The following is a 27,975-nucleotide window of genomic DNA, read 5'->3' as shown; positions in this document are numbered from 1 at the left end:
CCCCGGGAGGCGACCCTCCGTGGGGAGCAGGATCCCGGCGGTGCACCCCCCCCCCCCGGGTCTCCCGGCGTCCCCAGCGTCGCAGGTAGCGACGCCCCCTCCCAAGCGGGGCCGGCGGGCGGGAAGGAGGGGCTGGGCCGCAGCGCCGCCCCTCGCTCCATCACATGGCCGGAGAGCCACAAAAACAAGCGCCTTGGCCCGGCCCCAGACTCAGAGCAGGGAGCCCGGGGCCCGCGCGGGCCGCCCCCTCCCATGGAGGAGAGCCTCCTGCGCTCCTTCGGGAGGCTGAGCCTCGGGCCGCAGCCGCCGCCGCAGGCGCCGCCGCCTCCCGTGCGCGGGCCTCCCGCGCGCCGCCACGGCCCTAGGAAGCGCCTCTACCTCCTGCGCGGCCTCCCGGGCTCGGGGAAGACCACGCTGGCCAGGTAATGACCGCGGCTCGCCCGGGGCCCCTGTAGCCTGCGGCCCGGGGGCGCGAGGACCGCCGGCCTGGGGGCTCCGGGCCGCGCTTCCGGGGAGGACGGACCTCGGCGTCGCGGCCCGCGCAAGCTCCGGCAGCCCAGCTCGGCCCCGGGCCCGCCGCAGCGCGCCCACAGGCGTTCCTCAGCCGAGCGGATCCCCGGGGCGGCGCGGGGGGGAAGCGGGGGCGTTCGGGCCCCCTGTGGCGCTGAGCCGGCTGCGGGTCCCGGGGCGGGGACTGGCGGCGGCCACGCAAGGCGCGGGCCTTGAGCCTCGCGTGGGCGCCCTCCCTGGAGCAGGGCCGGGTGGCGCGCGAGTCCCCGCCGCCGCGCAGGGTCCTCTGCGGCCCGAGCTCCCGCCGCAGCCTGCTTTGCCTCCGCGCCCAGCGCGCCGGACTGTGCCTCTCCTCGCCTCTGGGACGCCGTCCCGCCCCCCTCGGCCGACCGATGCCTCCGGCCCGGGGGAGCTGCTCCCCTCTGGGCTCTCGGGGCCGCGTTTACCTTCCGGAGCTGCGCTCGGTTCCATGTGCCCGTGTTGGTTCTCCTCTGAGTTTCTGGAAGGTGGGGGCCGTGTGCGATCCCGCGCGTCTGGTCTGGCACGTGGTGGGTGCCCGGAAGAAGTGCCCTGCCCCCAGAGCCTCCACTCTGGTGGACAGACCTCGGAGCACCCGCAGGACCCGGCCCCTGCCTTCCGCTCACTTGCCGTCCACTCACCGATGAAGCTCTGCCCACTAGCGAGCGCAGCGAAACTCTCCGGCCGCGACGCCGGCTCGGTCCTCTCCCATGGCGTGGGCAGCGGGGCCGGCCAGGGTGGGCGCGAGCAGCGGGCTATCCTGTGATGCCGCCGTAGCAGGCACGACTACCAGCCAAGGAGCTGCTGAGTGTCACGCGGTGTAGTTTCACTTGCTGATGTGTGGCCCTTCCCACGCCGGGTGTCCGAGACGGAAGTCACCATCGCCATGTGGGCCTCTTTCGTACTGTGCAGCAGGGAAGGCATGGCCTGAGCTTAGGGCCACAGCCTGGACCTCAGACGCCCACGCCGCTGTCCCCGCCTGACCAGGCCCACGCCCCCCAGGGCCCCTCTGCAGACCCCGCCGGCTGGGCCCGGGATCTTTAAGGGCCCCTCCAGACCCCGCGTTCTACACCTTCAGGATTTTAATACCTGGCCAGGCAGAAGACACGGGAGCAGGGGACAGCGTTGGACGACCATCCCTAGGGACAGCTGCAGAGAACTGGGCCGTGGCCTGGGGGTGGCCCCTGTGGCTCCTGCTCCGAGTGCTGACTTTGGGCGTCACCCAAATCCAGTGTCCCTTCTGTGCAGGGCATGAGGCTGGCGGCACTGGACGGCCTTTCCACTCGGGGCAGCTCTCAGGCTACAGTGTCTGCTGACCAGGGCGCAGCGCGGCGCCTCCGGCCCCGCCCTGAGAGCGTGCCTCGGTTTCCCCTCCTGCCGCCATGGGGACTTCCTCCCTGGGAGGGGCGGTGCTGAAGAGTAAGTGGGTGCGAAAGAACTAGTTAAACTTTGGATTGCTGTATCGATTTTAAGGGGAGTGAGTGTTGAGGGGCGGGTGCAGATAGCCTGAACCCGTAGGGCCCCGCTCGGACGGGAGGAGTGTGGGTGTCGAGGCAGAGGCGCCGCCGCCGCCCGTCTGGGGGGCTGTGTGCCTGCACACGTCGGGGGGGCGGGAGGCAGGAGAAGAGGAAACGGCCCGCGGAGGCCTCCGGGGACCCGCGTCCGGGTTGTTTGCCGGGGAGCGGGGCGGGGGGAAGGGGCGTGGCCAATGCGGGAGAAACGCGAGGTTTAGGCAATAGAAACTGTGAAGTTATCTTAGGTATTGTTGGAGTCTGGAAAATTCATGTTTTCTTTATTTTCTATGTATTTCCCATATTTTTTATAATGAGCAGTATTCATTTTTAATCAGGAAAATAAAAATTATTTCTTAAAAATTGGAGGTAATTTGTTTTGTACAGATGTGGGCTCATCTTGCTTCTGCTTAACATTTATTTCTCATTTGATTAACTAATAAAACTTTCTTTTGGTAATTATGGTTTGTCTTGTCTTCCAAGTCACTGTTGGATTTCCATGCTTTTCCCTGAATGTTTTCATAGTTTGAAGTGACTGGAATGTGGAAAACCTCTATTTAAATTCTTTGGGTTTATTAAGAAAAACAGTTGAAGTTTTATCTTATCTGGTTTAAAAAATTCTTAAGTACATCATAGTGCTAGAAAATAGTGTGTCCCTTAAATCTGTTTTATTACCAATTGTTTAATGGGTGCCAACTATTTGACCTGGAAGTTCTACTTCCAGGAATTCTCTTAAGAAAATAATCGAACAAGTGTATGAAGATAGAGCAGTGTTCATCACAGAGTTTTTTATTCGATAGAAAAAGCATGAACCAACTTAAATATACAAAAATAGAGGATTGGGTTATAAATCCTGCAGTCATTAATGGTGACATAAATGTATATTTAACTTGCAAATATATCCCCCCATTAACTGAAAAAGCCTGTTACAAAAATATATATATATATATAAACAAGGAAAGGGGTCTACATATATTCATATGTGTGTTTGTAGTCAATGTGGAAAGGTTGATACCTGTCGGTAGTTGTTGAAGTTAGGAAGTGGGACTATGGATTTGTTTTTCTCCTGATTTACTCTCTAATTTTTTTTGTACAACAAATATATACTGTTAACTTCTTAAAAGTGAAAATAAAGAGACTATTAAGTAAATAGTTTTAATACATAGCTTGGCTAGATAGACCCAGGTTCTGTGTCAAAGCATTTATTAAATAATGAGAAACTTGTCATTTTCTATATTTTTTATCATGGGATTTATCAGGCATCTCTTTTATCATGAGGGGATTGATTTTTAATTACTTATTAAATTTTGATTATTTTATTAATTAGCATATGGATAAGCATAAGTTACACAATTCTTCAACACAAAGGTTTTTTTTTTTTATAAAATGGAGCTACTATCCCATTTTATTGTGGGGATTGGTCAACACTGACCTGATGAGAACGTATGGAAGGGCCCTGGAATGCACTGTGCTGCCTGTGCACCAACTTGTGTGAATTACAGCAGTAACAGTATTCACGGCGCTTATCACACTGTGAGCGCTCACTTAGTAAGGTCTGTACCAAACAGCTCAAGGGAAGGCGCCGACTCAAGACTGAAATAAAATGGAAAACCCTAATCGTCATACTCCCATAGGTAAGTATGGTCCAGTGGTGAGGGCATCTCCGAGACTGTTGGTGCCTGTTGGTGTCAGTGGGGGGCACAAAGGCTAACTGAGGGAAGGAATAGTTTCCATACGGACTGGCCCTTGAGCTGGCCTTGAAGATGGGGAAGATGTGGTTGAACAGAGGACAGAAGAGCAACATGAGTAGGGAGTTGGGGGGGGAGGTTGGGGAAGAGCTGGGGGTCCCAGGGTAGTGGGGAGAATGGCTTGACTTGTATGGAAGGTGTTTATCATGAATATGTCGACCAGGTAAACCCACAGCCAGGTTATGGAAAACAAGTTAGACAAAGCCATGGGAAGCAAGACAAAGGCGTAGAGATTTATTGTCAGAAGAAACTCAGATTCCAATCTCAAGTCTCTTTCGCTCTCGGCACATGATCTAGAACTATCTGTATTTCCACAGTTGAACTGACAGACCACCTGGATCTGCACCTGCCCTTCCCACCTACCGCAGTGAAAGCACCTGTGGATGATGCCTCTGCCTGCGTGCTTTCTGCTGTGTGTGCATGTTGAAATGTCCTTTTGCAATAAAATGAAATGAAATGGCAATAGTAGAAGGTAGTCTCTGTTTCCTTCTTTCTTTTATGGCCTTATTTGAAACATAAATTTCTACCTTATGTCATTCCCTGGAATTCTTCTAGATCTTTACATACCAACCAAAGCAAGGTCTGAGAAGCACACTCTGGTGCATGCTGCATCCTTATAATCTGCGTGTTCCTTTTGGTGCCATCCCACATGGTTTCTTACATGGGTTCAGCGAGGCTTAACAGGTCTTGCTAACAGCTGTCTTTTTTACCCCATCACATCTCTGGATAATGTGGAATTTTCCATCAAGAGAATTACTTTGTCATTATTTCTTGGCACCAGAACTTTCCTGTCCTGATGCGAAGCAGTGATAGGACAGAGACAGGGGACAAAGGTATGCATTTCAGCCAAATAAGCACAGGGAGCTCTGGGAGGTGGTGAGAACAGGGGACCAGGCAGACTCGCTTGTGAGCGAGTCGGTAGACGCCAGCCTGTGCTCTGCTCCCAGCCAGCTGGCCTGGACATGGTGTTTGTACTCATATGGCTGGGGTTCTCATGGATAAAAGCAAGGCCAAAGCAGAGAGCTTTCCAACCCGTGCATGTCAGCACAGAGTGTCAGGCAGACATCCCAGATCTTTAGTCACCTGGTTAGCTTGGAGAGCCACTGTCAGCTTTATATGTTTTTAATGATTTCCCTAGGTGGGGCCTAAATCTCCTGTCCTGCCACTGAGAGTCCTTGGAACCCCTCTTTGGAGGTTGGATGAGTGAGGAAAGGAATGCTGTATGTCGTAGCAGATAGGAACACACAGGCAGCAGGTGCTCACAGCCCCTCCCGCGGCCAGACAGGTGCCCACCTGTCATAGTTCCTGGAGCTGCTTGAACAATGGAAGAATATCCTGCTGTTCTGGGGCAGTAGTAACACTGCAGGTGTGGCTTAGGCTTTGAGAAGAGGTAGGCTTCTTCCTACCTCTGGATGAAGAAAGGGGAAGAATTTTTTTGTAGGGGCTCAGGAGAGGCAGGAAGTTCCCAAGAAACTAAACAGAAGTTAAACATCTTGGTCAAGGGCACAGGGTGAGTGCTGACTTCTAGTCCCAAGCTTTTCCTTCTCCACCAAAGGAAAAGGCTCATGGTACAGCCTGGCAGGGTGTGGCGAGGCTGGCCCTCGTCCCCTGGTTCACGACAAACACTTCATGGCCTCACAGGGGACCGGGTCAGCTGGGTTTCAGCTGTCAAGGAAGGAAGCCATGCCTTATTGCTATAGTATTAATGACATGTTTCTCCCAATATAAAGAAATACTTCCCCAGGGAATATGTATTCTTTATTACCATGATACCGTGAGCCCAATTGAAGGAGATGCCATCTAGATTTTTTAATGTATTTGTCCTGATAATGAGAGGTGTTGTAGCCAACACCCAGCTCCCAAGGGTGTCTGCAGCCTCTTCCTCTTCTGGTAGGGTGTTTGGTTCAACACGATGCCCCGTTCCTCTTCTCTGCAGAGCAGCCCACTCAGCCTCTGGAGAAGCCCAGTAGGAAGGTGTTTCCTATCACTCAAGGTTACCCGAGGTATCTAGGCTCCATGGCACTGAGAAAATGAATGCTCAAAAAAAAAAACGAGTCCAACTTCTAATTGTTCCTTCATAAGGATCTCTTTTGGGAGGGGGCTCTCTGTTTCCATCAAGGTAAGCGTCTGGGAAAAGGGGAGGTGGAGAAGTGCTGGCCGCATGCCTGCACTCCCCAGGTGCTGGCTTCCTGGGTCTCTGCAGTCACCCTGCAGTGGCGTGGCTTTTACTGTGCAGATGGGCGTGTGAGGGGCGGAGTCACACGCGTTGGCTTCTGAGGCCCACGAGCTTTCACCCTGCCCACAGGGTCTTAGCAGGGATGTTCATGGGCCAGCGCACCTCTGCCCGCTTCTCATGGTTATTGGCGGACCCTGTGGAAGTGAGATTGTGTAGCTGGGGTATTTTCCCCCGTCTTTCTCCACCAGTTTTAAGATACGCCAAAGGACTGCATCGAGAGGGGAATTCTCTGCCCTCTAAGGCTGTGCCTCTCTAGCTTTCTCTGCCCGTTTCTTGACTTTCTTTTTTTCACCGCAGACACCCCCAGATTTGCTTGTTCCCTAGTGTTCCTTTTGCAAGAATACCGGCTCCGTGGGACTGGATTCTGCCCCACTTGGAAAAGAAGGCCCGGCCTGGTGGACATTCGCCGGGCGTGGATGAGTGGGTTCCTTACTGAGAGCCAGTGCCAGGAGCTGCCCCGGAGTTAGCTGCCTCACATCTGCCTGTCTCTGAGTAAACAAAACCAAAAAGGATATTATTCATCCGTGCAGAGTGTGAAAGAACGAGTGGGATGTGGAGAACAGACCAAGGATAAGAAAGGAATGGAGCCGAGAGATTCTTCGGTTCAGTGCACAAGGAAGCCGCGACTGCCCGCGGCGTGAGAGCCTGCGCGCGCCGGCCCCTCTGCCTTCGCACATCCGCGGAAAAGGGTTTGACACCCGCCTTCTGTGTCCGCAGCGGTCGGGAGAGGGAGCCGGCACAGCTTTCCTCCGTGGCCACCGTCCTGTTACCTGGAGCCCATCTGCGGCGTTGGGAAAGGACCTGAGCGAGGCCGCCCGGGGGGTGGGTGCGCCTGAGCTTGCGGAGCCCGCCCAGAGGCTGCACACAGGGAGTGCAGCTGGAGGCCAGGCCCGGGGCGCTGGTCGGGGGCGCCCCGCCCTGAGGCCGCACGAAGCCCCCTCGCCACGCCCCTCGTTGCCCCTCTGCAGCACCAAGTGCGGGGAGAAATTCTGGAGAATTCTAACAGCACCCAGAGGAAGGGTGGACCCAGGAGCCCCCTTCCCGATTCTGAGATTTGCATAAAATTCTCACTGTCTGAGGGGAGCAGAGAGAAACCCTCACTCCGCTTGGGACCCTGCTAGAAGCGCGCGGGGACCTGAGGCCGGAGAGTGTCTTGTCCTCAGGCCCTTCCCACGTTCACCGAAGGTTCCCGAGTATCCCCTTAAGCTGGCCTTCTAGGGGCCCACAACAGGGCAGCGGACAAGAGACAAGGATCCCTGCCTTCACCAACCCTAAACGTGACATCAGAGGAGGAAAACTCTTCTGAAGGAAAGGTGATTTTAGACGGCATCTACTGCTCTCTGCTAAAAACAAACAGAAGGCCCCAGCTGGGCCCTCGGGTCCTTCCTGAAGGGACTTTCCACCTGCACCGGGGACAGGCTCAGTGCTGCTCACTGGAATTGGCTCATGACAAGGAAAACTGCGAGCAACCAATGTCACTAGGGAAAAGGATAAATAGATGTGGTTTGTCTCCTTTATGGTCCTTGAGCATAGAGGTTTAGGTTGGCTCTGGGCTGGGAGCCCCGGTTTTAATGCAGCTGTCTCACCCACCAGCCTCAGTGGCCTCATCTGCGAAATGGGGACAAATAACAGTTGTGATCACACAGGTTTATCTGAGCATTCTAGAACAAGTATAAAACCACTGAAGTTGTGCTTGGCACACAGTAAGCACTTAATAAATGTAGCTATTTCTATTACTATGCTGATGATGGAGTACTCCATGGAGATTGAGGGAATGGATCGAGTCTATACAGCAACATGAAGAGATCTCAAAAATAGAATGTTCTTTCATTTATTCATTCAACAAATATTTGCATGCCTCCCATGTTCCAGGCAGGGACTTGGGATTTATCAGTGAACAAACCCTGCGGTAGATTAAGATCCTGCCCTTATGGACGTCAGAGGCCAGAGGCAGGGGGCACATATAAAATATAAGTAGATTGTATGTGATGTTAGGAGACGAAAGGCGCTGTGGCAAAAGGAAAAGAGGCATTGTAAAGAGGTCTGGGAGTGCCAGGGTTAGGAGTGGTGGGATTTTCAGCCAGTCGGCTCCAGGTTATTCCTTTTGCCTTTCTATATTTATACTTTTTCCTCAAAAATTTCACTCTATGATATAAGGTAAAGATGACAAAGAGTCTGAAATATAAAGGGAATTGACTAAGAAGCAGAAAACATTAAAAAGGAGTTGAATGAGATAATGGTAGTACAACATTGTGTATGCAATTAAGAGTATTGAAATATATAACTTAATATGCTCAAAAGGGGAAATGTTAGATTTTATGTATGGTAACAGAGTAAACCTTTAGAGAATCCACGGGACCACACACAGCGAAACTTAAGTTTAGCCTTGGGCTTTAATTAATGGTACAACTATAGAAATGTGCCATCATCAATTGTAACAAGTTTCCACACCAATTCAAGGGGTATGGAAATCCTATATTTTATAGGAAAGAAAAGAAAAGTTAATCGAAAGTAAATGTTGGAATTTTGAAGTCCATCAGAAATAGAGATGAGCGGAATCACAACAAACAGCAACTGAAGATAAACGTGGAAATAAGTATAACCAACTATAACCACAATAACCCAAAGCAACAATTACAGATAAAACAAAACAGATTTCTGAGTTTAAAGCCTCAGTCTATAAAAGGAAAGATAGTAAGCAAAAGTGATATAAAAAATCCAATCGCTAGATATCCTGAAAAGGCCGATGCAAAAGCTTTTAACTAACCCTTCTTCCTCACTGTGCTGGTTTGAAGCTGTAATGTACCCCCAAAAGGCCATGCTCTTTTAATCCATCCCTATGGGTGTAGACCCACTGTGGGTGGGGCCTTCAGATAAGGTCGTTTCCATGGAGATGTGACCCATCTGATTGAAGGTGAGTTTTAACGCTTTACTGGAGTTCTTTATGAGAAGACAGTTCAGAGCTCAGAGTGTTTGGAGACAGAAAGAAAACGCCCCAGGCGAAGCCGGAAGGACCCACAGGAGCTGAGAGCATTTTGAAACCAGAATCCAGGGGAGAAGGGCCAGCGGACAGCACCATGTTGCAGTTATCTACTGGTGCCAGACTCAAAGTACCAAGAAATGAAATGGAAAGAAAGACTGGGATCGGGTCCTGCAGACATCCGTCAACAGGCAAGTTTATTGTCAAATAGCAACAGATTGTAGAGGGCTACAGATATGTGACTAGGAACAAGTATACAATGTAGAAAGCAGGCTTCCTGGTGGCACAGTGTGTTTGCTACTTTGAAATAGAAAGAACTCCCAGCTATGTTCTGGGACATTCTCTTCCTCTCAAGCTATCAAAGCAAGCAGTCCTAATCTAGGGCTGCAGCCACAGCACCTCCTCCTCCTAGGAGCTCCACAGCAGTTCTAGGCCATGGTTAGCATCAACTCCTGCAGCACCGTGTGCCTTCCATGTGACAGAGGAACCCCAGATGCCGGCAGCCTTTCCTCCCAGAGTGTCTCTTCCTCTTGGTGCCTTAATTCGGACCGTTTCTTGCCCATAGAGCTGTAAATTTGTAACCTAATAAATCTTCGCTAGAAAAGCCAACCCATTGTGCTATATTGCATTCCGGCAGCTTTGCAAACCCAAAACACTTTTATTAGGTGTGGATCATGCCCATTTGTAAAGCTTGTTTTCAGGGCTCCCTTGCAGATTGGGGAGGTCTGTGCTTTTACAGCATGTGGTGTGAAGGCTGGAGGTGCAGCAGCAAAGTATGACCAGTGGGAGGCCCGAAGGATGCAGGCCCCAGCTAGGGAAGACGGAAGACTCTTGGGTCCACACTGATCTTGGAGTTGCCAACTGAGCCCTAGACTTGTTCTTCTGGGTTGTTTTTACAAGTGAGGCATAAAATACTCATTTTATTTAAAGCACTGTTATTTGGGTTTTCTGTTCAATGCAATTGAACCCACTTCTAGTAAAACCGATTTGAACTATAAATGTCTGTGGGAAAAGGGTTATAATCCGGTAATTCTCTTCCAACCAAGCTGCTCCTGTGAGGAGACAACAGAGGGCCTCCTGGGTGCAGTGGGCTCAGAGCTGTGGCACCATGTGCGCTGGGCCTGTGTAGACAGGGTCGAGCCCGGCAGCAGCACACCCAGCCTGTGTAGACCTGGGCAAGTTGGCTAGCCTCCCGGAGCCCCAGTTTCTTTAACTGTAAACTGAAGAAAATACTATTTACTCTATCAAATTGTTATAAAGGTCAAGGAGAGATGATGAATGCCAACCTCCTGGCACAGAGCTCAGCATGCCTAAGGAAAAAAAAAGAAAAAAAAATTACAGAGTAGCTGCTTTAGCCAACCATGAGAAGACTCAGAGATAACAAGAAGGGATATCTTTTTATTTTACACTCTTTAAAATGTCTAGCCAACAAAATAAGATAAGAAAAGAAATTAGAAGTGTAAATGTTATAAAGGAAAGGTTTTCAACTGCTGAATATAATCAAGAAAATAAGAGAACGTTAAAGAGGAAAATCATGAAGACATCTTAGACATCCCGCTTAGTGGAACAAAATAGACAGCCCAGTGACAGCCCTAATTACGTGTAATCATTTAGTGTGGAATGAAAAGCGGCCATGGCAGCAGATGAATCACTCAGTCAGTGGTTTGGGGATAACCAGGATACCTTGAAGGGAAAAAAACACATTTACTCCTTAGCCAATGCCATATATAAAAACAAGATTTTAGATGGATTGAGATGAAAATACAAGAGAACATAGATGAATACTTACATAATCTTGGGAAGGTGAAGACTGTTCTAAATATATCATCAAAGATGGAAAATTTAGGATAAAAGGTGGGACTTGTGACTACACAACATTTTAAAACAGACTTTTATATGTTAGGGATTATTATAAATAAAATAAAAAATTGATGTACTCAATAAGGAATTGACATATTCAATAAGAAAGTCATAAACCTGCCAAAAAAAGGAGATTTTCTTCTCAGTCAGATGAAGGACGTAAACAGGCAGTTCATAAAAGATTAACTATTACTGGCACATGCAAGAAGAAATATTATTCTTACTGGTTGGTAATGAAAGAAGTTGGGGACAAACGACAGACTAAATGTCCAACCGCAGAGCACTGGTTGAATTAAGATACATCCCTATGAATAATCACATTCTAATCATTAAACATAATGTCATGACAATATTTCATGAGGTGGGAAATAATTTGCAACCAAAAAGAGTTTGTGAAAACTCAAACTGAAACAAATGGCAGATATGCACAGAAAAATCCTAGAAGGCTGAAGACTAAAATTGTTGTTTTTAGATGGGAGAATATTGGAACCTCTCCTTTTTTGTATTTTTCTGTTTCTAAATATTCTGCATGAATATTTCTTTGCTAATTAGAAAAGAAAAACAATATTTATAAGGTTTGTGTAGACGATGACACAAGAGCCAGCCTGAGGGGCACTGGCCAGCCGCCTGCGGGGCAATCTCAGCAGCGTAGAGAACAGTGACCATAAGGGTCACCAGAAGGGACGGAGAAGGAAAGCTCTTCCTTACAGGACAATGCCACCCCGTAAATGCAGAAGAAACGGATATTCTGCAGTTGCCAATATAGCAGTTGATTCTGGCAGTGCTCAACTTGGCGATTGATGCCAAGGCCGTTGAGGGAAGGGGGTGGGAAGAAGGTGTTATATGCTCCTAGCCCCCCCGCCACCCTCCCCCCGGTGTGACTTACTATTACAGGGGAAAGAAGGGGCCTTTATGACAGAGAGCTGGCTGACATCGCCTGTTAGCTGAATGACAAACAGCATGGTGGGAACAAAGTGTCATGTGTAATCAGAGGTGTGCAAACATTACCTTTGTACTTCTCTTCCAAAACTGAGGCAGTCAGATGACCCAGGATGGGGGCGCACTCTTGAGCTAACGGGTGTGGACTCTTCAAAAGGGAGATAGAGAAAACCCAGAGGGACATGACGGCAGTTGTAGATTAAGGAGACTAAAGAGGTGAATAACCAAATGCAATACTTGAACCTATAAAAGACACTTTGGGCACTGTTAGGGAAATTTAAACAATTTTAATTTAATAACCTATTACTAGATTCTGTGCGTTTTAGTTTGCTGAAGCTGCTGGAATGCAGTATACCAGATATGGGTTGGCGTTTTCAAAGGGGAGTTATTAGGTTACAAATGTACAGTTCTAAGGCCATTAAAATGTCCAAACTAAGGCATCAACAAGAGGCTGCCTTCACTGAAGAAAGGCTGACGTCACCCGGGGCTCGTCTGTCACCTGGGAAGGCCCGTGGTGACGTCTGCTGGCCCTTTTCTCCTCGGTTGGTTTTTAAATGGCTCTCTCAGCTCCTGTGGGTCCTTCTGGCCTCTCCTGGGGCGTTTTCTTTCTCTGTCTCCAAACATCTCTGAACCTGAGCCCTCTGGGTCCCCTCATAACTCCAGGAAAGGGTTAAGACCCACCTTAAATTGGGTGGGTCACATCTCCATGGAGGCCCCACGCACAGTGGGTCCGCACCCACAGGACGGATTAGAAGAGCATGGCTTTTCTGGGGAACATCACAGCTTCAAACCAGCACACCATGTATCAATATTAATTTGTAAAGGAATAGTAATATTACGGTTATGTAGGCGATTGTTCTTATTCTTAGGAGATGGTTGGCAAAGCTTTAGGAATAAACTGTCATGGTGTTGACTATTTTCAAATAATTCATCAAGTAAATATATGTGAAATAAATGAGGGAAAATGTTAACTAATGACTGTGATGAAGGGTAAGCAGGGTTTATTGTACAATTCTTTCAACTCATTTCTATGGGTTTGAAATTTTCCAGTTAAAAGGTTGTGGGAAAAGGTCAGGAGAGGCGCGCGGGTGGCTCAGCGGTAGAACGCTCACCTTTGGTGCGGGAGACCCGGGTTCGATTCCTGGACCATGCACCCTGCCCCCCCAATAAAAGATTAGGAGGGGGAAAGCTACAGAGTAAATGATCCTAATGGGATATAACAACCAAATGCAACATTGTTTGGCTCCTGATTCAAATAAACCAATTGTGGGAAAGTGTTCATGGGGCAATCGGGAAGATCTGAACCCTGAGTGGGTCTCTGATGAAATGGAGGATGGAGTGGATGAAACTGGACTGGCCAGACGTGGACAGCTGCTGAAGCTGGTCGTGGGAGCTCGTGGAGCGACTGCGTTGTCTGTACTTATGCATATGCTTGATGTTTTCCTTGAGAAATTGGGAATAACACTCAAAATTAAGTAGTAATGTTGGACCGACTAAATGTAGATATTAAAAATAAAGACTCACATGGAAGAATGAGAAGTTGTGAAGTCAACATTAGTTCCTGGGTTTCTCTCGTGGCAGCGATTTTAAGTGAATTTTGATGAGTGCGGAGGTGAAAGTTATGTGGAAGGAATTGTCTCTCCATTTTTCCCCTCTTCCTACATTCTCACAATTTCCCTAACGCACGCGGCTCGGGACCACCATAAGGAGAGAAGGAGCTGGGGCAGGGGCGAGGGCGCAGCGTTTATCCCTCCACTCAGGACCAACACGCTCACACTCGTTTCTAACCGGCTCTTTATCAGCTGGACGAGCTTCTGTCGTGTGTATTTGGACGCCACTGCCGCGCCAGTGCAGTTTAGCTTCGCGTGAGGATGGGACCGGGTCGTGGAGGAAGACGGCACAGATGAGAAACGAGCCACTGGCCGCATAAAGATGGGGCGCTCGCGGGGTCCCCTTTTACCCCCATCGCGTAGGGAGTGATGAGAAGGTGGTTTAGTGCCACAGTGGTGCTGAAAAAGTTAACTTTTACCTTAAGTTAAACATTTACACTCAAGAAGGGCAGTGGTTTCTGTTTTGTTTGATTTTGGTTTTGGTTTTGTTTGCTTTGGTTTTCCAGAAAGAAGTAGGATTCAAATTAAACAAAATGTGAATTCAACACTCGTGCCTCACAGTCTTTTCAAAGGAAACGCAGGAGAATATTAACTTCTCACAGTGTATAAACTGTAAAGAGGAGAAGAAGAGTAGAGAAAAGAAAACCTCAACACTGAAAATGTTTAAAAACAATAAAATTAAACCTATAGAATGTCAGACTTAATAGGAAAACATGACACCGGATTTAGAAGGGTAATATCATGAGAACTAAACAAAACAGGGATTGACTACAAATTGTCAGAGCCTGAGAATGTTTATACCTAAATAAATCTCTCATAAGCAAATACAGAAACTAGCTTCCACCAGGATATCAAATCTGGAACCAAAGAGAAAAAATATTTATACACAAATAGGAACCAGTTGCCATAGTTTCTTTCTTTTTTTTTTTTTTATTAATTTTTAAAAATTTTTAAAAATACCAAAAACACCAAACACAAACATTCATATCTTTTGATCATTCCGTTCTACATATATAATCAGTAATTCACAATATCATCACATAGTTGCACATTCATCCTCATGATCATTTCTTGGGATATTTGCCTCTATTCAGAAAAAGAAATAAAAAGAAAACAGAAAAAAAATTCATACATACCATATTCCCCACCCCTCCCCCTCACGGATCACTAGCATTTCACTCTAAATTTATTTTAACACTTGTTCCCCCTGTTATTCACCTTTATTCCATATGTTGTACTCGTCTGTTGATAAGGTAGATAAAAGGAGCACCAGACACAAGGTTTTCACAATCACACAGACACATTGTGAAAGCTATACCCTTATACAATCATCTTCAAGAAACATGACTACTGGAACACAGCTCTACATTTTCAGGCAGTTCCCTCCAGCCTCTCCATTACACCTTAACTAATAAAAGTGATATTTATATAATGCGTAAGAATAACCTCCAGGACAACCGCCCGACTCTGGAATCTCAGCCATTGACATTTTATTTTGTCTCATTTCTCTCTTCCCCCTTTTGGTCCAGGTTTTCTCAATCCCTTGATGCTGAGTCTCAGCTCATTCTGGGGTTTTTCTCAATCCCTTGATGCTGAGTCTCAGCTTATTCTAGGATTTCTGTCCCACATTACCAGGAAGGTCCACACCCCTGGGAGTCATGTCCCACGTAGACAGGGAGAGGGTGGTGAGTTTGCTTGTTATGTTGGCTTCCATAGTTTCTTAACTTAGAAAATAAAAGATGGGAAAATCAATTTATTCCTTAACCTCTGAATATAACTTTCATTATTTAGAGTAGATAGTATTGAGGAAATAGTTTAGAAATTGTAAAAAGTTAAAAACAGGCATCTATAGAATACTCACCTTTTATGCAGGAGACCTGGATTCGATTCCCCGCCATGCATCCAAAAAGAAAAAAAAACCTGGCATCTAAAGGCGCACAGCTGCAAGGCCTTGGCTGCCGGTGCGTTTCCTGTCCAGTATGTAACGGGCAGCGCTGGGACCCGCGTCCCGGACCCCCCCACCCCACCTCCACCCCCCACCCGGCGTGGCTCCCCCACCCGGCTGCACGCACCCCAGCCGGCTGCGGGCCCCTTTCCTTGCCCTCCTCCCCTCGGGGAGTCGGGACAGGCCCAGGCTCCGTGCGGGCAGCGGCCCCGCCCTCGGCCACCCTGGTGACCCGCAGCCCTCGGGGGTCCCTGCACCCCTTCCCCTGAGGACCTGGAGGCCCGTCTGGCCCCAGGGCTCTGATCTGGCCGCCCCGCCTGGCCGGGACCCAGCTGGGCACGCGGCTCCTGACCACCTCCAGGGGCCCTGGCCTCGGCCCTTCCCCGCCTGGTGGCCGCGACCCACCGCACACGCCCGCCTCCCCCCACGCACCCGCGTCCTCTCGCTTCCCCCCCCCCCCGCTTCCCCCGCCTCCCCCCCCCGCTTCCCCCGCCTCCCCCCCCCACTTCCCCCGCCTCCCCCCCCCCCGTGCACCCACATGCCCCTGCCTCTCCCCCGCGAACTCCCGCGTCCTCCCGCACACCCCCCCCACTTCCCCCGCCTCCCCCTGTGCACTCCCGCCTCCCCCCGTGCACCCACATCCCCCCCGCGCACCCCCGCCTCCCCCGCCGCTCACCCACGTCCCCCCGCGCACCCCCGCCTCCCCCCATGCACCCGCGTCCTCCCGCACACACCCCCCCACTTCCCCCGCCTCCCCCCGTGCACCCACATCCCCCTGCCTCCCCCCGTGCACCCACATCCCCCCGCCTCCCCCCCGCGCACTCCCGCGTCCCCCTGCACACCCCCGCCTCCCCCCCCGCTCACCCACGTCCCCCCGCGCACCATCGCCTCCCCCCCGCGCACTCCCGCCTCCCCCCCCCCCCGCGCACCCCGCCTCCCCCCGCGAACTCCCGCCTCCCCCCGTGCACCCACGTCCCCCCGCGTCCCCTCGCACACCCCCGCCTCCCCCCGTGCACCCACGTCCCCCCGCTTCCCCCCGCGCACCCCGCGTCCCCCTTGCGCACCCGCGTCCCCCGCGCACCCCGCATCCCCCCGCGCACCCCGCTTCCCCCCCCGCGCGCCCCGCCTCCCCCCGCGCACCCCGCTTCCCCCCCGCGCACCCTGCCTCCCCCCACGCACCCCGCGTCCCCCTTGCGCACCCGCGTCCCCCGCGCACCCCGCCTCCCCCCGCATCCACCGCGTTCCCCCGCGCACCCGCGTCACCCCGTGCACCCCGCGTCCCCCCGCGCACCCCGCCTCCCCCCGCATCCACCGCGTCCCCCCGCGCACCCGCGTCACCCCGTGCACCCCGCGTCCCCCCGCGCACCCCGCCTCCCCCCGCATCCACCGCGTCCCCCCGCGCACCCGCGTCACCCCGCCCACCCCGCGTCCCCCCGCGCACCCCGCGTTTCCCCGCATCCACCGCGTCCGTTGCCCGGAAGGCCCTGAGGCCTTGTTCCCTCAGCCCCTGGCCCGTGCAGGTGAAGCACTGTCCGGGGGCTCTGCTCGTCCCTCCACCCCTGGGTCTCCCACTGTCTTCGCCGCTCGCTGGGCCGGGGTGGGGGGTGCCCCGGGGCGCTGTGGGGGCCGGAGAGCAGCCGCCACCCCATTGCTGCCCGGTCGCGGCCCGGGGCCGCCCAAAGTCGGGCGCGTGGCTACTCGGGCCGCTGCCCTCTCTCCTCGCCGGGAGCCGCCGGGGGTTTCCGTCTAACCCAGGCGTGGCCCCCGAACCGTCGGGCCGTGACCCGTCCAGGGGAAGGTGTCCAGCGCCGGTCACTGTCCCCGCGCTCCCTGCCTCTGCCGCTGGCCGCCTCCGCCGCGGGTTCCCACTCACCCGAGGCGCGTCCTCGCCCCGGCCCGACCTCCCCTCGCGGCCGCGCTGCCCGGCGTGACCCGGCTCCCGTTGGCAAAGCGCTGTGTCCGCGGTGGCCGTGTGCCTCCCGGTCGCCTCTGCCCTGGACCCCAGGGCCTTGCTCCGTTCATTCTGTCCTTCCCGATTAAAGGCGACTGTCCTTGACCGACAGGAAGGAAACAGACGAGCCACAGCTCTGCTTTCTCTTCTCTGCTTGTCATGCTCCAGCATTTCAGCCTCTTACCCTGGGCATGGCCGGGTGGGCACGGGTTCTACTTCCTCCTGGATTTGTTCTGGACTTAGAGTCAGGTTGGCGAGTGCTGTAGGAGGGGGAGAAACACACACCGACGGAGCCAGGCTGCATGTGGACAGGCCAGGCTGCAGTGTAGACGGGCCAGGCTGCAGTGTAGACGGGCCAGGCTGCGTGTGGACGGGCCAGGCTGCGTGTGGATGGGCCAGGCTGCAGTGTAGACGGGCCGGGCTGCATGTGGACGGGCCAGGCTGCAGTGTAGACGGGCCAGGCTGCAGTGTAGACAGGCCGGGCTGCAGTGTAGACGGGCCAGGCTGCGTGTGGACGGGCCAGGCTGCGTGTGGACGGGCCAGGCTGCAGTGTAGACGGGCCGGGCTGCAGTGTAGACGGGCCGGGCTGCATGTGGACAGTACAGGCTGCATGTGGACGGTCCAGGCTGCATGTGGACGGGCCAGGCTGCATGTGGACGGGCCAGGCTGCATGTGGATGGGCCAGGCTGCAGTGTAGACGGGCCAGGCTGCGTGTGGATGGGCCGGGCTGCAGTGTAGACGGGCCGGGCTGCAGTGTAGACGGGCCGGGCTGCATGTGGACAGTACAGGCTGCATGTGGACGGTCCAGGCTGCATGTGGACGGGCCAGGCTGCATGTGGACGGGCCAGGCTGCAGTGTAGGCGGGCCAGGCTGCGTGTGGACGGGCCAGGCTGCGTGTGGATGGGCCAGGCTGCAGTGTAGACGGGCCGGGCTGCAGTGTAGACGGGCCGGGCTGCATGTGGACAGTACAGGCTGCATGTGGACGGTCCAGGCTGCATGTGGACGGGCCAGGCTGCATGTGGACGGGCCAGGCTGCATGTGGATGGGCCAGGCTGCAGTGTAGACGGGCCAGGCTGCGTGTGGATGGGCCGGGCTGCAGTGTAGACGGGCCGGGCTGCAGTGTAGACGGGCCGGGCTGCATGTGGACGGTCCAGGCTGCATGTGGACGGGCCAGGCTGCATGTGGATGGGCCAGGCTGCGTGTGGACGGGCCAGGCTGCAGTGTGGACGGTCCAGGCTGCATGTGGATGGGCGTGGTCAGGTGCTGCCTCTGGTCGGTGCTGAGCCTTCCCCACGTCCTGCCGAGCATCAGACCCTCTTTCTGCCAAAACAGATCTGGACTTAAAGTGGAAAAGTTGTCTCTTTGAAGTTTTGTGCAATTTTTTTTAAAATAAAGAGATCATCGTAGTTTCTCTTTTTTTCCAAGAATTTTCATATTTAGAGCGCGCTGGAGGCCTGGGAAGGCTGGGGTGGCCGGCTGCTCTCTCGGCTGCTGGGCACTTTTCACCGGGTTTCGCCCTCGCTGAAGTGGGGACAAGTGGCCTGGGAGGGGCGCGCACACGGGGCCCCCTCTGTGTCTCCCACCCCAGCAGCTGCTCCTAGGAGCCCCTCGCGGAGAGCGCAGCGCGGCGGCGGGGACGTAACACAGGGGAGGGCGGGCGGAGCGGGGAAGGGCTGCGGCCGGGCTGGCACCCGGGAGGGACGGCCCGGGCGGGGAGGCCGCGGAGGCCGAGGCTCGGTGGGTGGCGGAAGGGCGGGCGGCACCCGCTCGCGGTCCCGCAGCCCACTGCCCGCTGTCGTCTCCTGGAGGTAATGACCTTCTCTCTTTTAGACAGACCCGCAGCAGTTCCGAGTTAGAATCCGCTGTGTTAGGGCTGGCAGGAAACCATCTCTAGCGTGACTTTGCAAATAACAAAATCGTCTCCCTGTCCTCTCCCCACTGCCCAGGCAGCTGCAGCGGGACTGTCCCCGGGCCCTGATCTTCAGCACCGACGACTTCTTCTTCCGGGAGGATGGCACCTACCAGTTCGACCCCGACTTCCTGGAGGAGGCCCACGAGTGGAACCAGAAAAGAGGTGACGGCCCCCACCCCGCCCCGCCGCCCGCGAGGCCCCGCTGTCCCCCGCCTTCCCCCCATGGTGGCTGCCGCGTCCCGCCTGCGCTTCGGGGACCGGACTGAGCGCGCTTCCTCCGTCCCCTCCCCGAGCAGAGCGCGGGCCCAGCGGCCGCCCCGGAGTGGGGCGGGGTGGGGCGGAGGGCGCCGGCCTCACTGCGCCCTTGGTTGCAGCGCGCAGGGCCATGCGGCGCGGCGCCAGCCCGGTGGTCATCGACAACACCAACCTGCACGCCTGGGAGATGCAGCCGTACGCGCGCATGGTAGGAGGCGCCTCGCGGCGGCCGCGCCCGGCTCCCCGCACCCCGCACTCCGCCCCGCACCCTGCGCGCGCGGTAACGCGGTCCCCAGGGCGCACGTGGAGAGGCTGCGCCGGCGGTTTTCCCATAGTCGGCGGGGCCGCCTGGGTCTGAATCGCCCAGAGCGTCTCTGTTTCGGTGGTTGCCCGAGTGGAGGCGCGCGGGGAGGACCCGGACCCACGGGAGGACGGGGCCGCGCGCTGCAGGGCTCCCGGCAGGGACCTGGTCCCGCGTGGCAGCTACGGGACACCCCGGGATCTGGTGGTGCAAAAGCAGATTCAGGGTTAACAGCACTACCTTACACACAACAGGAACATGAATACCCGAATAGAGAGAGCTCCGCTCCCGCTCTCCAGGTCGGAAGCGATAGAGAGCAGTAATAGGAATCAAACAATGTGGACGTTTTTCTTTTATCTTGAAATAGGTCTGATCTTTTCTTATGACATACTTCATCTCTCATGCCAATCAAACAGCCATTTACTATTGGGTGGAGGGGGAAGAGACAGCTTGTTGAGGGACAGCTAAGTCCTCTTTTGTCACACTCACTTCCACTTCATTGTAAAGTGAGTATCTCCAAAACTGGGCGCCCGGTACTCACTTTTCAGTTAGGTTTTTTTTTACATTTTGGACAAAAGAGCACAACTCCAAGTGTTCTTTTCTCTAGATAGACTTTCATCTGGTCTGCACAGGCCTAGACTGCAGGACTTGGATGAAGAAGGTAAGAAAGAGGAGGGTCAACCTTATTCTCAGTTTATGGATCAAGAATTCAGCAGAAACAGGGACATGATGGTCAAATGAAATTAAGGCACCACCCAAAACCAATAGTGAGAGATTAACTAAGAACTGTTTAAGGAAAGTCTTTTCACTTTTTATTTTCTGGATATGTACAACCTATTTCAGCCACCCACAGCTATCAGCACTCAGAAATGAGGTGTTTTCCAGATGTGATATTTGAATCCTCCCAATGGCAGACATGCCAATCTAAGAAAGGAAGGAGAAATCTATTTCGCTCTTTCCATTTTGTTTTCTATAACACAAGAGTGACAATAGAAAGCACAATTTGAGATGACAAAGTAGTATCCAATTTATGACTGTAAGGGATATTTGGATATTTATGTGTATACTGTAATAGTTTTCTGCACTCAAGGGAATGGGGGACAGAGTTGGGCCAAATTCTGCGCACCAACAGGGAGAGCTGCTTCTGGAGGGGAAAGTATGCAGATCACATAGGTGCGATTGACTTTTCTTTCATCAGCTGTGTCCCTGTGGCACACTCACTTCCTAACCCAAGCGCGAGGAACAGGACAGAGCATTCGACAAAAGTAAATCTATGGGAACCACACCAGGGCACAGAAGCCATTGCGTTCATTTTGCATGCCTGTGGACAGGACATTTAAATGAATGCAGCCATCTAGCTTTAAAAAGCAAAGAACAATTACAGTTTTCTACAAACTAGATAAATTTTTCATTGGGAACCAGAATATCCACTACAGCGTATTTAATAAAATAAATTAAGGCATTGGATTACTGGTAAAGAAAATGAATTTTAGAAAAGATTTGTAGTGAATGTTAAATGGCAGCATAAACATACCCAAAACATACATACTATGTCTTCAATGTTTTATGTACTTTTGAAAAATCAGGCACTTGAAAATAACTATGAAGTTATATTCCGAGAACCTGACACTCGCTGGAAATTCAACGTTCAAGAGTTAGCAAGGTACTTCTTTGTTTTTCTAGTTTCTCATTATGTATCCTGCTGTTTTCAGGTATTTCAGACCGAACAAAAGAATCTTTTCAGGCTGGAAATGGACATGGTAGTTTTCAGGCCAGAAATGGTAATTCTTGGAAATTGATAACTTTGCAATTTTTAATGTGGAGACTTGAGTTTTGGGTCAGTTTTCTAATATAATGCCAAATGCTCAATTTTAAGTCTTGGCTTGACTTGATCCATTAAAAGGACACAAGTTAACATTCTGCTGAAATGCTTCCTCATTAATGAACATGGAAAAGCACTCTCTGCATGGGGTTGTACATGCCAATGGTGGTCTGTGTTTAGGTGAAATGCAGAAAGGGTGTTAGCTGATGGGCACTGTGTGTGGTGCAATTACGGTCTAGTGGCTGCTTCTGACTGTTCGTCCAAATGGCAGCAGCTTGGCACTGCATGGGTGCACTGGGCACTGTGTCACGTGATAACACCAATGGTGTAAAGAAACCAGGGGGAGCAGTGTTCACGTTGTGGGAATTAGGCAAGTTCATTCTTAGGGTCACAAGCAGACAGTTCCAAGAGTGGGACTGTGGCTTCCTACCATCAGAATTGCCTGCAGCAGTTCTATAAGATTCCAATCTCAGAACCTCTGAGAATTTTAACCATATCCCGTGATTCACGTGCCTACTAGAATTAAGAAGATTGTCTTAAGTATCTAGAAGTTTCTAGGACTGACCGATAGAGATTGGTGATAGGGATGTGCATGCAATTAACAGGTAAAAATGAGCTAAAACAATCACATGATGGTCTTTTGACTCTAGCAGCACAGAGCTGAGATTTCCAGAGACAAAGCATTTCTGAAGCTTGGGCAGCTTGCTGGCCTCAGGGCAGTCGGGGGTGTGGGGGACAGCGTGGGAAACAGAAGCGGGGGTGGGGGGTGGTGGAGACTGGGCTGTCCAGAGCTCGGTCCTGAGACAGGGGCTGCAGGGTTCCTGAACTAATACAGGACTTGTAGAGACAGGTGCTGCCACGACTAAATGTTTGCATTTTTTCTTCCCATGTAGAAGAAATACTCATGGAGTCCCAAGAGAAAAAATACACCGAATGAAAGAAGGCTATGAGCACGATGTTACCTTCCACAGCGTGCTTCACGCAGAGAAGCCGGGTGGAGTGAAGAGAAGTGGGGACAGGCAGGCCGCGCCGGGACCCTGGAATTCCTTGGCCGGATCCTGGAGTCCCTCCGCAGAGCTGCCGCGCCTCAGAGCCCCCGCGGGCCCCCCCAGTGGGGGCCCCTTTCCCCGGAGGGGCGGCTGTCACCGCTATTAGAGCCTGCCTGTCATTTGCAGCTTTCCTAAGTCACTTTTTATGTAAACTTTTGGTATTTATTCTTTGTTCAGGTTCAGTCGGAGCGCTAATTGCAGTGTAAATAACTGAACCCCAAAGTTTTGCAGAAGTCATTACATTCATTAGCTCTACCAAGCATTTGTTAAAGGCGCCTTTATGTATGCTGCGATACTGAGAATGATCAGATTTGATGAAACAGAGTCTTTCTTTGGGGAAGAAATTAATCTGAAATGGAAACCTGAGAACATACCCAGGAACATACTCAGTTAGTCACGCAGGCTCATAAATGAAATAAAGTGTTTATATTATATATAAACTTCAGTACCATGTTGTCTGAAGTAACCTATTTTCTTCAGGAAATCCATTCCCATCAGGAAAGTTGGAAGGGAGGTGGTAGTTTTAGTGCCATTTGCTACTTTGATATCTATGAATCCAAAACTGTGACATGTCTGACTCTAATGATAGTGACTTTCTTTTAAAACCAGTATGCCAGAAAACACACGTCCAAGTGACACTGTCCTTCAAAGCAGACTCTGAGATTCTTTTATTCTAATGATGTATCAGTTAAAAATTTCAAAACCTTAATAGCTAGAGAGAAAATCAGTTAGTCACACCTTGTTTTCACACCCACTTTATTCCAGAAGCTTCAACTTGAGTAACTTCTGGCCGTTGCTCAAATAGTGTAAATAAAACAAGTCTGCCTTCACAAAACATTATTTTTTTAAAAAGGAATAATTAAGGGATTTAAGAAATTACATCTATAAATGTGTGTAGTTAGTTGGCAGCCCCAATATTTGGGAGTGCAAGTACCCCAAAATATAGAGCCGACGGGTTTGTGAAAGCTATGCTCACCGTAAGAGGAGTGGTTTTGGTGTTTTATGTGGTGTGATTCGACACAGAGTTCCACAATTCTGGAACGCCCCTCTTATACCAATAGTGAATTTATGGATATAAATTAAATCCCAGCAGGTTGGACTGAGATTATTTGGGGTGACTGTGATAGACAAGCCCTGTAGGATGTAGGCTTTATTTCCTGTTGGCCAACAACTTCTAATGTTCTGTGAAGTAGTAATTGTCTCATATAATGGTGCTTTAATGGTTAGTAAAAAAATTATATAGTATTGCATTTATATGAATTTGTTATTGAATCTCAGCTTTTGTAAATTCCAACAATATACAAATTTACCTAAATTCCAAAGAATTCAATATATAAAAAGTTTTCTTTATCAAAAAATTATTGCCCATTTACTTTAATAAAGAAGTTCAAAGGTTAACAGATGAAAGCAACCTTATATTTTATCTGCTTATAAGGATTACTTGACCTTGCACAATAGAAAGGGCTTTACTTAACATTCCATTATCTGCCAATATTGAAATCTACTCAACATCTTGGTGACTACCAGCAATGCAGCTGTAATTTTCTTCTTCATTAACACGGCGTAAGCTGGTATCTCCTTTGAGTAACAAACTTCGGCTAAGAAAACTGAAATATACTAAGCTTGACTCCAACCTGTTATCCTGGTTTTCAATAAACTCTGTGTGCCGAAGCACAGCACAGACAGTCCTCGACTTACTCCTACGACTCAGGCCCAGCTAACCCTGGGTCTCCCAGTCGGTGTGGCCACCACAGAGACTGCTCAGTGTGCGTGGCTGCCCAGTCGCGGTTAGTAGAGGGATGTGTCCGAGAGCCCACTCGGGGAAACTGCTGTTCCTCTGAGGAGTCCAGGGGGTCGGATTCCATTCTGCTGTGTCTCTGGCTCTCTGCTTCTGGGTTTGGGTCACCTGTGCTGCGTGAGGGCCACTCCTGGAGAAAAGGCCCTGGGTTACAGGTCCAGAACTTTTATAGAGCTCTCAGGAAGCTTCCCAGACTATTTATTTGCCTTGTCTTTTCCCAGATGATCAGCTTGGAAGCATAAAAATAATAATTAAATATTGCCAACTTTATTTATCCAGCTAGAAGCGATCTATTTTTCCTTTTGACTGCCTGACTCATACAATTTTTTGAATACCCAACATCGACGTGAATTGTTACATGTACTGTTAATATTTGCCTCATTCACAGAGCTGGCCTAATACCTCTGTACACACAATAGGCTCTCATTAAGTGATTGTTGAATGACACAAATTGATTTTACCATTTATCCATGCAGTGTACATTGTTCAGTGTACATTGTTCAGCATGTAGTGTACATTGCTGACTTTATAATCACTAAATTGTCAATCACTTTTTTTGGATAATATCACATATACTCATGGAGCTGGAATGTATTACAATTTACAAAAAGGAGCGTGTGCACTGAATGGTAAAGAAGATGGAGGAGGTTAATGTAATTATTTGAGGATTCAAAAAGATTTTTACAAGTTCTTATATTTTGTTCGCCTGAGACTCAAGTTTTATTTCTTAGAGTGAATCACTGCAACAGTGATTAGGATGTTAGCTCCAAGTTATTTTATGAACAAAACTTAAATCACATTAACAGGACTAGCAGAATAGTTAGGTTAAAAAGAACAGTAGAACAGATGATCATGTTAATGATTTTTTAGAGGAGAGAAAAATCAGATCTGTTATTTATGGAAGGAAACAAATTGATTTTGAAAAGAATCTATTTGTGGCTTTGAAATGTGTGCATAGTTAGATTTAAAAACAAGACATTATATATAAATTTAAGACATATTAAAAAGACCCAACTTAAGAGCTTCTTCATGCTATTAGCTCCTAGTTAGAACTGCTGGCTCCCTTGTCTCTACTAGGCACAAAGAAAACAATGAGAGTGCATCTTAAACTGAACTGTTACCTTCTCCCTTGGTGGTGAGAGAAAACTAGGCTTAAAGGGGTTGCTTTTGGAGTCTGGTGGTGGTGATAAAATGGAAATCAGACAAGGCAGAGCAAGTCAGTGCCATTTTGAAAGCAAGACAGTCTCTGAGGTTACAATGTGGATGATCAAACAAAACAGCCAAAATCCACTTTGAAATCTGCTTTCGACAAAGTATTTGAATTTTTAACTGAACAATTTAATTTCAGAGATCACACTTGAAATCATAAAAAGGATTTGCACTGAGGGCTTTGTTTTTCTCAGAGCCATGCTGACTGAAAGGTGAAGAATTGGTCAAAAGCAAACGCCACCGTAATATCCTCTTTGGCCTTGACTTTGGCCAGGGTGGGACCACAGCGGCACCAGCACCTGTGCACTGAGAAAAGCTGGCCCAGTGTGTGCCACCTCAGAGAGGAACTGACACTCGAAGGGGCCATGTGAGGCAAAATAGCTGTACACAGAAACTGAGGTACATTTAATCAATAACACAATCAAAAAGCAAAAGGTATGTTTACTCCATTTGCAAATTTAGTGATTAAATCCACTGAGAGACTTAAGTTATATTTTCTCTGTAAGTTAACAAATGTACAAGTCAGTTTTAATGAATACAACTGAGATAAAAGGACACCAATATAAAATTGGGCAAAGAGCATCTGAGACATAGAAACACTCAGGTAAATTTGAAACTATTTCATTTCTTTTGTCATTATGCAAAAGCTGGTATGCAGCTTGAAATTATGTATGTTTTACTGCTGGAACAATTAATAGTCAACTTATTCAATGTCATTTTTGTTTTTGTCGCCTTTGCAATCTCTTACTTGTAATTTTAATTGTACCTGTGTCCTGCATATTAGCCCCAAATTCCCCTGTACTGGTTTGGGAATGCTCTTGTTCTTTGATCACAGATGTAGTACAGTGACTTTTCTGTTCGAGATAATCTTTTGAACTAGTGGGTGCAGTCCTAGTGGATTCACTGATAGAAGTAAGTTGATTTTCTCCGGCTGAACCAGACAAAAGGGTCTGGCTATTTATCAATGCAAGTTCTTCATCAGGTATTGAATCATTTTCCAAAAGAGAGATTTCACTACATTTTTTAGGTGGAGTCATCCGAGGAGATTTCAATTCTTTTTTCTTGATAGGTGTTTCATATTTGGTGCCACAACTCCGTGGTGGCTGAAATGCCTTCTGTGCAGCTGGAGAAACAAACGTACAAATCGGACTAACCGGTGGAGGTAAAGGGAGTCTACTCAGGAAATCTAAGGCTCTTCTCTTTTTGCAGTTTTTTGGTTCATCGATTTCTTTCTCCCCTTTATAAGACTTTGAAGTCATCTGGGCAGACAGAGGTGTAGGAAAACACTTCCCTTTTGGATTACAAAGTGATAAAGGACTTTGATAATTTATCTCATTAATAGGAGGAGACATCTAATAAAAAACAAATGAAAATGTAGACTATTATAATTATATACTAATACATTAAACAAAATCAAATTAACTTTTCATTAAAAATCTTTAAACACACAAATATCACACATGCTCTTACTCTCCTAATATTTGTTAGGTCAGGTGATTTCAGTGATATTCATTTACTATTTCTATTCTGGAAACTAAGAATTTTGTGCTAAAGATATAGAAAGGGCAATCACAAGAAAATAACAGAAAGAAAAAGAGGAAGACTAATTATAGTAAGATTATTAAAGAAAAGGGGGGAGGGAACAGAACTTATGCTCTCATGTTTTATTTACTATTAATTGGTTAAACAAAGACAAGCATTTTTTTTTCTTTGCATGGGCAGGCACTGGGAATCGAACCACTGAGATATCGTCACACTGCCCAAAGACAAGCATTTTAAATCATTTTAAGAACGTGACTACCCGGTTTATATACCTACTCTTCTAGCTTTGTAACTTTAGGCACATTGCCATGCCATAGTTTCATCATCTATAAATGGGGATAATAATAGTTCTTATGTCACAGGGTTGCCGGGGAGATTATAAGTTAGTATAATAGATGAAACACTTAGCAAATACTAGCCATGTAAGAATGAGTCATTACCCACTAGTATAGAAAATAGTTTTATTTTTAATATATGGTAGCATCTATTGTGGCTTAAAGAGTTAAATCAGACTTCTCTCAGCAAAAATAAATCAGCCAAAAAAAAAAAAGCTTTCTAATCACATGTACTTGGAATGCCAAAAATGAAATCACCTGCTTATAAAATCTGATACCCACCCCTCCCCAGAGTGTTAAATTTTGCTTCAAATGATGCAATTTCCAGATATCCTATATGCATAGGAGCCACATATCAACCACACTTTCTAATTAGGCGTAATTACACTTTGCCATGTTTATTTAGTACACGTCTGAATACGCTGTTGCTTCCATATATATTTA

The 27,975-nt window shown here is 49.6% G+C and overlaps 2 protein-coding genes across 8 annotated transcripts in view; one reads left to right on the top strand and one right to left on the bottom strand.

Annotated features, from left to right (window-relative positions):
- The first annotated feature begins 179 nt into the window (after positions 1–179).
- On the top strand, positions 180–23,897 carry N4BP2L1 (NEDD4 binding protein 2 like 1). Of its 4 annotated transcripts, XM_077158999.1 has the most exons (6): positions 200–422; positions 19,255–19,382; positions 19,595–19,683; positions 20,384–20,437; positions 21,363–21,439; positions 22,492–23,897. In XM_077158999.1, exons 1-6 carry the CDS (start codon positions 253–255, stop codon positions 22,751–22,753), a joined length of 780 nt encoding a protein of 259 aa, XP_077015114.1. In that variant the 5' UTR covers positions 200–252; the 3' UTR covers positions 22,754–23,897. The 4 variants fall into 4 exon arrangements, with proteins under 4 accessions (XP_077015117.1, XP_077015116.1, XP_077015114.1 ...); XM_077159001.1 differs by lacking the exons at positions 20,384–20,437; positions 21,363–21,439 and adding an exon at positions 21,489–21,557 and having other exon boundaries at positions 185–422; positions 22,492–22,678; XM_077159000.1 differs by lacking the exon at positions 20,384–20,437 and having other exon boundaries at positions 202–422.
- BRCA2 (BRCA2 DNA repair associated) overlaps positions 23,851–27,975 on the bottom strand; it is a 91,339-nt gene continuing 87,214 nt past the window's right edge. For 3 of the 4 annotated variants that reach the window (XM_077158987.1, XM_077158988.1, XM_077158989.1), the window contains one exon: positions 23,851–27,006. In XM_077158987.1, the coding sequence (XP_077015102.1) occupies positions 26,368–27,006 (639 nt within the window). In that variant the 3' untranslated portion in view covers positions 23,851–26,367. The remainder of the gene's footprint in view (positions 27,007–27,975) is intronic. The other variant, XM_077158990.1, reaches the window with a different exon arrangement.

The sequence above is a fragment of the Tamandua tetradactyla genome, chromosome 4 (assembly GCF_023851605.1).
Source record: "Tamandua tetradactyla isolate mTamTet1 chromosome 4, mTamTet1.pri, whole genome shotgun sequence".
NCBI classification, from domain to species: domain Eukaryota; kingdom Metazoa; phylum Chordata; class Mammalia; order Pilosa; family Myrmecophagidae; genus Tamandua; species Tamandua tetradactyla.
Note: the sequence above shows the minus strand (reverse complement) of the source record. Positions and strands in the feature narration are given on the sequence as shown.